Source organism: Mesoplodon mirus (genome assembly GCF_964341445.2).
Source record: "Mesoplodon mirus genome assembly, chromosome: 16".
NCBI classification, from domain to species: domain Eukaryota; kingdom Metazoa; phylum Chordata; class Mammalia; order Artiodactyla; family Ziphiidae; genus Mesoplodon; species Mesoplodon mirus.
Window position 1 is genome coordinate 74,253,738 of NC_138992.1, and position 12,622 is coordinate 74,266,359.

Here is a 12,622-nt window from a genome sequence, read left to right on the forward strand (position 1 = left end):
TTGCAATTGAATACTGCATCCTGATTATCATTGAACTTTCATCACCAAGGTATCGAGCTCCTTGGTCTCGTCAAAAGCCAGCCATGGGCTGCGTGGGGTATCTGTCATGAAAGATGTTCTCAACTGAAAATTTAAAATGGAAAAAAATCCTGACATGTTGAAAACGAACCATTCCATCAATTCTAATACATGCGTAAACACACTTGGGTTTTCTGTCCATTGGATAGGCTTTTCACGCATGGGATTGGTTTTCACGTGAGAATGGTTTATGAATTCTTTCTTAGCTTTACTATTTTTTTTTTCTGGAGTCTTGAGGGATATGTTTTCTCTCTCTTTGCTTTTATATTCCCGTGGGAATCACAGCTTTGCATCAAAAGAAATCACCTAAGCTATTTTGACAGGATTGGTGTGTGTGTGTGTTAGTGTGTGTGTACACGTGTGTGTATGACTCAGTATATTTTTATGCAAAGATCAGTTAACTCCATCAAAACACCCTACGGATCGGAGGCAACATTTCCCATAATAATAGTACCCTCAGGTGGATGTGCTGAAAGGCGGGGCAGGAGGGGTTGGTGGCGACAAGGGGTCCTACTGAGCTGGCCCGTTCCCTTCAGATGGAACAGTAGGGTCTCTGGGCTGCTTTTTCAAAGGAGGCCAGCAGCAGGCTGTCAGCTGATGCAGGGCCAGACACGCATCCTGATGACGGTCAGACTGCGAACAGCACAGCTCGCTGCTCGACTCCAGGGCAGAGTTTCATTATTGCCTCGGCCCGGCTGTCACCCCTGGGTCTGGAGCTTGGGGCCCCTCCAAGCCTTCTTGCTTTACAGGGTGGTTTCGTACTCCAGCCTTTCCTGGATGAGAGCATCGTCTTTGTACTGTAGCCTCGGAGGAGACGGGGAACCTTCAAAGGCTAAAATGGCCTTTCGGAGGCTTCGGTCCAAAACGTGTCTCTCCCATGCTGGGTACCTATTCCTGAACAGGTCAATTTTAATGACAGATTCTTCAATCCGTGGTGGGCGAGAGGACGGGGTGGACGGGGCCGTGGGCCTCACCTGAAACACAGGCACGCACCCGTCCCGCTCTGCGAATTTCTGGTCGCGGTCGCCGGCCACGCTGCGGGTGTTGGAGAGGGACCGCAGGGCGCTCGTGGCCACTTCTGGAGATGGCGTGAAGGCAGCGGCGGGGTCCCCGCAGGCGCAACTTGGGGACCGTCCGAGTCTGGGTCCGTTGGGGTGAAAGAAGGCATAATACATCAGCATAAAAACAACGCCAGTTAAAAAGCTGCTGAATACCACACACAGCGCTGGGATGGCAAATGCGTCCGCGATCTGGGGAGCCTTGTAGAGGTACCAGAGGGCACTCAAGGCCGTGTTTTCCAAAAGGATCACAAAATAGTAAATGAAGAGCCTGCAGCGTGTCCTGCCCTCCTTGACGTTGAACCAGCTGAAGATATAGATGATTCCCACCACCATGTCGAACACGATCTCTTCCCATTTGGTGACACAGAATTCTGTCTCACAGTGGACGATCCAGAAGGTCATGATGCACCAGTGAAGGACGATGAAGATCCCGAAGTAGAGCTGGAAAACCGAGGCGAAGAGGGCAAAGGTGATGACCCTGGCCGCAATGGTGAAGAAGTGCCAGCAGAACTGGATGACCACGGCCATGTAGCTGATGGGCTTCTTGTCATCACGAGAGTCCCGGAGGGCCTTCTGGTAGGAGGCCAAGGCCCAAGCCAAGGACACGAGGGAGGCAGCCGCTGTGAAACCTACAAAGGCAAACAGGAAGACAGGCTGTCAAAAGCGAGATGCGGTGTTGTCCCTGGAAAGAAGTCACGTGGGGCTGGGGGCTTGGGGCAGGCTAGCTTCTACCACAGCAAAGCTCTTCATTTCTTTGAGTTGTAGCTGGACTAAACACTCAGATGGGGGTCCTAGGATCTGTCCTCTAAGGGGCCCCATCTATATGGACAAGACATGAGGCTAATGGGAGTGCTCCTGGGGACCAGCATGGAGCCTGAGGCTGAAGATGGGGACAGGTGTTAGCTTTCTGTGTATTTGGTGTAAAGAGACTGGGGCGGTCCTTTTGTTTGGCGGGAATATAACTGTGGATGGGAGATTGACAGAACTTGGTTGCTGTTTCATCTTTGCCCCTTATGACCTGCATGACTTTGGACAATCATTGACATTGGCGTCCTCATTCAGAAAGTGGATGATCTCCAGGGCGCCCTGTCAGCTTTGAGATTCTGTGATTGAAAGGGACAAATAATGACAGGAGACTTGAGGGGCTGGTTGGTTCACCTTTCTGCTTCTAAACAAGAATAAATGTAGTTCATTCACCACAGAAAGTTAACTGCTTCTTGAACATAAGAAAAGGAGCCCATGGAATCTCCTTGGCCATGTTTCTTGTGATACCTGGTGGGCAGTCTGTCCTAATATGATCCGAGACTCTTCCTACAGCTTCTTTCCACTCAGAAGAAGAAATAACTGCTCACCATCACGCACCTCTTATTCTTCCACAAATTAAATATTGTACAGAAATCACGTATCAACCACATTTCTTATTATGCAGGGAGCCCCATTTGGTTAGTAACCCCCCAAAAGTATGTTTCCAAATTTAAAAAAATCATTCCTATTGCTCCCCTCCACTTTTGCTCCACCTGCTGTGTCTGAAGCGTCACCTCTGTGGTCGTGATGTGGACAGGGCTCATCTGAAAACACACCACCTCCTTCAGGAGAGAGCTCTCTGGGGAGTTCCCCTTTGTCACTGACACATCAGGTCAGCCTGCACAGCAGCTGGTTTACTTAATAAGCCGTAACGAGGCTTACCAACGCTAACAAAGGTTTTGTGAGTTTTTAAGCCCAGCTGGCTTTTCCTCACCAGATCTATTCCTAATCATTGTTCTCCCGCTATGGAATGGGGGCTGCCAACAACTTAGGATGGAATTTGCACTTTTCTGTTTATACTTCAATAGAGAAAAGCTGTTGTCTATGGTCCTTGAAGAATGAATTTCAAAAAATGATTCTTGTGGCAAAGACCCACACTAATTGATAGAAAAAACATTCAAACTCGAAAACCATTTCTTACACATTCTCCTTGAGAAAGGTGAACTCCAAAAGACAATTATTGATAAAGAAAATATTTTCCAACAACACGTCTCATGTCTGCTCCCTGTCAAGCCAGCAGAACATCCACATCTTACACTGGGCCTTCAGGTTTTTTTCCGGCCAGCAAAAAAACCTTTCATTACTGCAAGCCTCAGGCAGTGTAGGCGATATTCCTAGGTCAGTTAGACACCCGTGCACAAAGGAGTTTGCGATAATATAACTTTTAGGAGGTGGGAGCACCAACATCTATTCTAAAGCACCTCCAAGAGTGAGAAGAGAGGGAAGGAGGAAAAGTTACAGAAAGAAGAAACCAGGTGAGAGGATGGGAGATAAAAGGTGATGGAAGAATTATGCGAAGGACATACTTATTATCAGTTTCGTGTATAAGAACAAAGCGTAGTGCCATTTGAATGTCAACACCCGTGTGTGGGACACAGAAGCCCTCAGGAGCTCTCTCCTCATTGGCACCATTTGCGACGGTGCGGGTTGCTTCTTGCATAGACTGTGTTCTCCTTATGCGTTTGAGCTGTGCACCTGGGCTGCTTCTCTACCTGCACGCCCTCCGGGTTTCCACCCGCCCGCATCCTTCAGGACCGCGCGGAGCACAGCGCCACCTTCAGGAGGATGGCTGCATTGTTGGTCAGGCTCCAGCCAAGGAAGGAGCGAGCGACTCCATCGGGCAGTCAGATCAGGGTACCAGTTACTGAAGGCTGTTATTCAAAGCAGTGAAAATCGTAAACAACAACAACAAACTTTACGTATACAGCATCCTAAAATTATTCGTTGTCGGATTTTAAGAGAATTGGAAAATTAGCTTCGTCCAAATTCTCCTGTAATCATCACCCCTTTTATTATTATGCCGAAAAAAGGAATTCAGCCTGCATTTGACACACCACACAATTGTTATGACAATATTCTGGCAGTAGAAAAATGAAGACTTTCTATCAGCTTTGCTTTCTATGTATCTTACAATTTAAAAAGTCATTACCAAAGGCAAATTTCGTGCCCATCATAACCATTCCCTTCATGAATTATCTGTTTCACAAGAACTAGAATTTCCCTTGTTCATTTGATGGTGATTTTCTTTTTCATCTGTTTAGCAATTAATTTGTATAAGACAAATATATGCCTGAACAGAAAATGGGGGGCTCTTTTAGAATTACTCCTCATTACAAATTCACACCCGCCATGAAATGCTTTAATTCTTTTGCTTTTTATGCAAATGATATCAGCTCAGTTGTTTCAAATGCCAACGTAGATGTCCTCCACAAGGCACTGTGTTATTATAGAGGTAGAATTCTCTAGAACTTCTGAGGCGCTGTGCTGGAACCTGGAACTCTAAGTGATCCTTTAGCCAACAACATATATTTTAACTTTTTATTTGAAAAGAATTGTAAACTTACAGAAAAATTGCAAGAATAAAAATAGTAATTGGACACACATATCTTTGCCCAGATTGTCATTTGGCCTCATTTGCTTTATCACTGCCCTCTCTCTCTCTCTCTCTCAAACATTTGAAAGTATATTGCACACACCTCAGCTGCTGTGTTCCAAATTTACAGGTTGAAATCCTACTCCCTAAAGGTGATGGTATTAGTAGGTGGGGCCTTTGGGAGGCCCTCATGAGCAGGATCCCTGGAGAGAACCCTAACCCTTCGGCCATGTAAGAATATCACAAAGAGTCTTCCACCCAGAAGGGAAGAGGGCTCTCACCAGACCATGCTGGAACCCTGACTTCCGGCTTCCAGATTCCAGAACTGTGAACAAGATGTTTCTGCTGTTTATAAGCCACCCAGTCCGTGGTATTTTGTTATAGCAGTTGGAAAGGACTAGCACAATGATTCTTTACCCTAAAATACACCAGTGTCTCTTTCCTATGAAGAGGGATATTCTCTTAGATAACCATAGTACATTTATCAACTTCAGTCCATTTAACATTGGTACAATTTTTCTTTTTAATCCACCATCAGTGTTCCATTTTCATCAATTGGCAAACAATGTCCATTACAGGATTTTCCCTCTGGTGTTAGATTGAGTCTAGAATCAGGTATTGCATTTGCTTGTTTTATCCATTTAGTTTTCTTTAAATCTGGAATGTTTGCACAGACTTTCTTTGCCTTTTATTATTTGACATTTTTTGAAGAGTACAGTACCTAAAAAAGAAAGAAAGAAAGAAAGAGAGAGAGAGAAAGAAAAAGAAAAAGGAAAGAAAAAGAGTGTTCCTCTTCCTCATTTTGGGTTTGTCTGTTTGTTTCCTCATGGTTATGCATTCTAAGCTGGAATACTACATAAGTGACACTGAACAATATTATTCCCATTACATCATTAAAATGCTAAAATATAAAGATTCCTTCTGTAGTCCTAGGAGGTGTACAGTGGGTCTCATAGTATTTTCTTTCAAAACAGTGAATAGCATATAGCTCATGAAAACTTCATTCTAAGGTAAAAACCAGCTCCAGAGGACTCCATGGGATCACACTATTTATTAAAATGTTAAAAAAGGTGATAAGACCTCAGAGCTTCCCTAGTGCAACAATCTCATTTTAAAGAAAAGAAACTGAGTCTTACTCTCAGGCGTTAAATGAGTTATCTTCCCTCCCTCCTCTCCCCAACTTGTTTCCAGTGGAAATTACGGAAGAGGTGTGGGCAAAAGTTCTATCATCTGCATTTAAACATTATCTCCTCTTGGAAATAATGGATAAAGGGATTAGGATGGGATATAAGACCCTTGAAATATTACAATCCAAGAGATCGTTTTATGTTGAAACCTCTAAACTAGAAGGGGACTACTTCTGGCCCCTGGATGAAATTAGTTCTCTCTAGGAGTATGTTTTATATCAAGCACACCCCCACCCCCATTCTCTTCCTTCAGATCACTTATCCCAGCTTATAATTATGTTTTATTTTGTGCTTGTTTAATCATTGTGTTTCTTACTGGAGTGGACCTTTAGGTAAGGAAAAGTACCTGCTTATTTACTTTTCTGTCATTTTGTGCCTGGCATATATTATGACTTGGAAGGAAGAAACAAAGAAAGGAAGAAAGAAAGAAAGAGAGAGAGAAAGAGAGAGAGAGGGAGGGAGGGGGGAAGGAAGAAGGAAAGAAGGAAGAAAGGAAGGACTCTAAAGATAGAGTCAGAACCACAGATAGAATGAGACATTCAAAAAATTTGCACCATTCTTCATTGCTCTCCTATTCTGCTTCTTTGCAATTTCAGTCTGAGCTGCAAATGCCAAAACACTGTGAAACGAAACCTGTCCTCCTGTTGTGTCGTTCGTGGCCTGAGTGTAAACAAGAGTTCCTGGAAAACACCTGGAGAATGCTTTATAGGATTTATAGCCTAATTCCCCGGATGTAGGACATTCAGGGAATCGAACCAAGTACTCTCATTCTTTGATTCTTCAACAAACAGAATGAGCCTCTTTCCTTCTCCCTAGGGAGGGCAGAACTGCTGCCTTTCCCCTGCTACAGGCCAGCCAAGGGTTAGTCTCAGGGAAACACCTCGCCACTGGCCCATGTTCACAACCAAACTGCAGCTGGTGAGAAGGGCTCTTTTTTTAAAAAAATAAATTATTATTGTGTAAAATTTCAAACATACATAATAGCAGAGAGAATAATAGAACAGGTATACCCTTCATGCAGAATTAACTCCTAGGTCTGAGTTCTGAAATCCATCACGAGGGAAGCGTGAGGTTTGGCCGGCAGGGGGCGCCGCTCGACGGAGCGTTGGCTCGCGCCTTCCTGAATCTCCCTGATGCTCCTCTCCCTCTACTGCGAGACGGAAGCTGTGCTGGAAGCTGACTCGCTGATAGCTGATGTTTCCCGGCTCTTCCTGGGAAGCCTGAACTGGTAGCTCTCAGCCCGACTCCCTCTAGCTCAGCTGGTCCCCCAGGCACCTGCCAGCTCTCCCTTTCCCCCGAGACACGAAATGCTGTGCTCTACCTTGAAAAGCCACATCTCTCCGGTTAATCCCGCCTCATCCTTCAGTTTCTAGGTTAAGCACCATTCCTCTGCGTAGGGAAGCCTGTCCCAGTTCCTAATCTAAGTCCAGCTCCCCTGCTATAAGCGCGCACCACACCTTGTGCACACCCACCTCAGCGTGCCAGGATCTGCCACTCTGCTTGGGTACCAATTTCCGAAAATAGCCCATTTGTCATCCAGTAGCTGCTCTCATATTCCCTCCCAATCTGCCCACCATCTTGATCGCAAACTTCTTTATTTCTCTTCTTTCCACCCCATTTCTCCATCCTGTCAATTTCAACATGTTTTGGAGGAAATTTAAAGTATTTTCTCACCAATCGTTTGGGAACGGATGCTTTACAACTTAACCCTCCTCGTTATGGAGGCGAGATTATCACATGACCATTCATAACGTATGTAGTCTTTCATCACAAACACGATAACTTTTTCCCCCTAAAGTACAGTCCCTGAACAAACAGACAAAATATTGAATTTTAGATGACCACGTAATGTTGATTTCTTGCAGTCAAAACAAGTTATGGTTTCCTTTTTTCCCCTTCTTCACTCAAGTCACAGAAGATAAAACCTACAGCTTCTGACTTTGAGTTCTGAGTTTCTCTTACCCAAAAGAAAGATATACACTCTAAAAAAAAAAAGTTACAGTCCCGTTAGTGAGTGGGACACACATTATCATAGACAAAGAAGGAGGGAGTGTTTGTGGGGTCCTTGCTTTGTGCACAGGGATGAGCTAGGTACCTACAGCCTTTGTCCAATTTAAATTTCATGATGACAGTTTGAGGCAAGCACTGTTTTGCATTCAGGGAAACAGAGACCTAGAGAGAGGCTAAATACCTTGCCCAAGCTGATGTGATTAGCCAGGAAGATAGACAACTGAGTCCATGGATTCCAAGCTCTGCACCATGACCACAGACTGGATGGGAGTGGCAGCCACAGCAGGCGGGATGAGGTGTGGACAAGTGTGTGAGGTGTAGAGCTCGTGGGCTGGCGGGATGGAGGTGACCCCAGAATAGTGCCACCCTCAGGGGTCTGACCACGAAGGCTTCCGTCCAGCTGCTCCTTCAGGCTCACCATGACCACACTTATTCCCAGGCCAAGGGATCCCGTTTGGGTTTCTTTGCACAAAATGGATCAGAAACACAAGCACCAAGGAGGAAAATCAGGATTTCCTTATCTTCATATTTTCTGGACTAAACAGCCCTCCTAATTTTCCTGAATCTTTTCTTTTTTTTCTTTGACCACGTCACACAGCTTGTGGGATCTCAGTTCCCCGACCAGGGATCGAACCCTGGCCCTCAGCAGTAAAAGCATGGAGTTCTAACCACTGGACCACCAGGGAATTTCTTTTCCTGAATTTGTATCTGAGGAAAAATGTTGCCCAATTCAAGAGTAGCAGGTCATGAAACCAGAAAGGTTTTCCATTTCTTCAGCATGTTTAGAGCTTGTCTCTTAGTTACAGAGATAAAAGCAGGAGATCCACTTGGCTGGACTCTTACTGAATGCACCTAGTTGAAAGAATGTAATAATTGAAAAAATGTAAAGCCCCTTATGCTGTGATCTTTGTGGAGTGAGGTGAAGGGAAGGAAAGTAATACAAACTTCACTGGGTCTAAGATGTTCGAAATCTTCTTGCGTTGAAACCATTTTATCTCTGTTTTAAACCTTGTAATAGTTGTGATTAAAAATATTTAAATGCTTTAATATGTGTAATTTTGGTAGGGATACGCACTCTTTTCGTAATCCATCCTGAGGATTCAGCTTCTTTGCAAGTCAAATTTAAGGCTGCTAAGGAGTTGATAAGGGAAACACGGAATTGAAATTTTAAAAAGTATTTTAATAGGAAAGCAGTTGAAGAAAGTTGTTGGGAGAAGCAAAGTGTCTCTCCTCCTTAAGAAATGTAGAAAGTAATTTCCTTCTGATTGGAAAAAAAAATCTTAGGTGATCTCACATAGCTGCAGCTCATCTTAATTTTTAAATTATTTTTAGATTAAAAAAAATCCCAAGAAGGCAAACATTCTGTGTGTAGGAATTTGAAAACATCTAATAGCTTTTCTCTAGGAAAAAATTCTGTATTTAGGAGAAGGTGAGAAGTCACCATTCTTTGTACAGTATTACAAATTGCAAGGTTAAATTTATATTGAAAATAAAAAGATGATAGAAATGACTACTCAAAAGACATAAAATAAGTAACCTGAGATGCCCAGTAGAATTAAATTTTGCTTTAGAGTAAGTTTATTTTCCATACCATTTTTTAAATTATCAATCACTCTATTTTTTTCTTATAGATTAAAAATTTTTTATTTATTTTATTTTTGGCTGCTTTGGGTCTTCATTTCTGCACCCGGGCTTTCTCTAGTTGCAGCGAGCGGGATCTACTCTTTGTTGCGGTGCGCGGGCTTCTCATTGTGGTGGCTTCTCTTGCTGCGGAGCACGGGCTCTAGGCACGCGGGCTTCAGTAGTTGTGGCTCGTGGGCTCAGTAGTTGTGGCACTCGGGCTCAGTAGTTGTGGCTCGTGGGCTCTAGAACACAAGCTCAGTAGTTGTGGCGCACGGGCTTAGCTGCTCCGCGGCATGTGGCATCGTCCCGGACCAGGGCTCGAACCCGTGTCCCCTGCACTGGCAGGCGGATTCTTAACCACTGCACCGCCAGGGAAGCCCTCTATTTTTTTCTAGAAGTTTTCATCTGTTGGATGGTAGGGGGTGTAGTGGGGCAAAATGAAGAGAAACAAAAAGGCAAAAACAGGGACAGAGACAGGCAGACAGCAGCTGTAACCTTCTCTCACCTGGCAAAGAGGGACACGGATGGACAAGAGCAAAATTAAAATAATAATTAAAAAAAACCCCGATCTATATAAAACTGCTCTGTGGTTGACTTTCCACATTGTTTAGCCCCTTTTTTCCTTACAGCATCCTTCTTGAATGTGAGTATTTTGCCATTTTACAGATGGGGAAACTGAGGCTCAGAGAGACGAAATATTCTTATCAAAGGGTGGCAAACTTTTTCTGTAAACATAAGAAAGATTTGGGGTTTTGTAGGCCGTATGGCTTTCTGTCAGAAGAGTTCAACTTTGCCCTCGTAGGGAGAAAGCAGCCGTAGACAATACTTAAACGGAAGAAAAAGTAGGTGATGGGCTGGATTTGGTCCATGAGCCTTAGTTTCCCGAACCCTCAGCTGACCCGTGGACACATTTTTAACAAGTAGCAGAGTTAGGATTTATACCCACATTTTCCTGACTTTAAACTCCCTAAACTCATTGAAACATTTTGGACCAATGATGAAACCTGGTAACGTTGGGACACTTTTTGAGGTGGCTATAGTGTGATCGCTGTCTGGATTAAAGCCCGGAGGCCCTGTCACCATTCACCCAACCAAAGAAATGAAGCTACAGGAAAGCGCCGTTGCAGGGTATCCTGTACATAGGATGACGTCTGGGCACGAACAGTCGACTGTAAAGTTATCTAATCAGGAGCACGAATGCCACACCTCAGGAAGCTTGATCATTTCCAGAAAAGCAGGTAGGCATCTGCAAAGTGAAAGGGCAAGATGGCCCCCTGGTTCAGGCGGTTCCCCACTTGTGGACAGACCAGATCCTGCTACTGGTGAGACCCCAACCGTACCAGTGGAAGCACGTCTGAGGCAGACTCTTTGGCTGTTTCTCTTCCCTTATGTCCCAAGGTGCTTCTGCAGTCTGCCATGCATGTAAATGTGATGGCCCGCATGCTACCAATCACCTGCTAGTGTCACCAGTATAGACAGTTACTGGCCTATTTAGAAGAATCTGTGATTCAGGGCATCCCTGGGAGAGTGACAGAGTCTGGGTCCCCGGGGTTTAAAATCAAGTATTAATTCTAATGAAGGCTGCTGTCTACGCACCCACAATCAGAGTTATTCATGCTTAGAGAACTTGGAAGGGGGCCCAGAGGATGCAAAATGGTGACACTAACCCAGGGTAAATAAAATTAACAAGAGTGAGGCATGCAGGGGTGGCAGGTGGCCGGTGTCGGGTGGGTGGTGAGGTTGGAACAGAGCCAAGGATGTGTTCTGGGAGGGCGGGGCGCTGGCATGTGATGCTCACGGTGACATGAGGTGGCGTAAATATTTGTGTCTCTGGACAGGAGAGCCAAGAAGGTCTTTTCTGGTAGGAGAGTTGAGAATCTGCCTACATGGAAGAGAAGAAGGTGAAAAGAATGCCCCTGATGGAAGAGGGTCCAAAGCGGAGACCTGGGAGGACACACCAGCCGGCCTGTGTGTGGACACGTGTTTGGTGCCTTCGTCCAATGATAAAAGGATAACAGGGTTGCATCCTGAAGGCCCAGACCCAGGTCCTCCCCTGCTTCCCTCCTCTCTATCCCTCCCTCCATGCTTTCCTCTGACAAACACTGGCACCTATTAAGTGCCGGTCGCTGAGGACACAAACGCAGGTCCCTAGAGGGACAGCACGTCGGCTGGGAAAGAGACATACGCCAACGTGGTGAGCAGAGCGCAGAGGAGAGAAACAGACTGTACCCCGAGGGGAGACAGCCCAGCCAGGAGCTGAAGCTGCAGGTGTGGCCGAGGCTGGAGTGAGGGCGTTTGAGCAGCGGAGCGCTGGCCAGGGAAGCCAGGAGACCGTGGACGTGACACGCCAGACAGGAGGACGGGGGCGTTGCCTGGGAGCCAACGGCTCCTTCAGGAGCCTGGTGGTGAGGTGCGTGTGAGCCCCGAGTGGCTGGGAGACACCCCCGGCGGAGGTGGGAGGCTTGGCAAGACATCCATGAAAATGGGGGGAAACTCTACCTACAGACCCTGAGCCTCTGCGCAAGTCACCCGATTACACCTGCTCTTCACAGGTTTGAGTGACGGTCCATGAACTCTTTAAAGTGTTGGTGAGCAGCAAACTCTCTACAGAAATAGGATTAGCCTCTCCGAAGCCCAGCTTTCCTCTTAGTTTTGCACCCGTCTCCCCTCTCCCCAGGAGCTCTTTTATGTCTGGATTCTTACTGAAGGAGGTTGGCTTCAAGAGAATAACAGGACAGAGAAAGAATAGAATAGGAGGTGCAATTTCTAGGGTAAAGACTTTTTCTCTTTACAGATAGGAAAGCAATTCTTTTGACAGGATCCAGCTTCTAAAAGTCACGTGGAAAATAGGAGGAAAAAATAGTTGGCATTACGTACATGGGTGGAATATGTCCTTCGCTTTATTTGGATTAAAAGCAGGTAAAATGGAAGCCACTCAGCTGAAGGAAGCAGGGGAGGTGGAGATACGGTGTCAGGGGTGCAGGAAAGTCTAAGGCAGGAACAGGTTTCCGTGGCCCCATCTTGAGAAACCCAGGTGAAGGGGACAGTGCTGGCCACAGGATCTCCCTTAACTGTGGACAAGAACGGAGGCTCCCTGCAGGAGGGCAGGGCGCGGCCTGTGGCCCTCCCGAGACCGCAGAGGGGGCGGTGGAGGGCAAGATGCTGGCGGGGCTGTGCGAGAAGCACCCGGACCAGGGGTTGGGGGTAGCAGCTGCCCCCAGACCGCCTTGAGGCCCTCGGGAAGGACAACGGACTCTGTTTATCTG

General features: G+C 45.9%; 1 protein-coding gene across 1 annotated transcript in view; it reads right to left on the reverse strand.

The window, feature by feature from the left end:
* Positions 1-821: 821 nt before the first annotated feature.
* Positions 822-12,622, reverse strand: part of XKR4 (XK related 4) — a gene marked incomplete at its 3' end in the record, with an annotated part of 319,753 nt that continues 307,952 nt past the window's right edge. The window contains exon 3 of the mRNA XM_082601719.1: positions 822-1,768. Within this exon, the coding sequence (XP_082457845.1) occupies positions 822-1,768 (947 nt within the window). The remainder of the gene's footprint in view (positions 1,769-12,622) is intronic.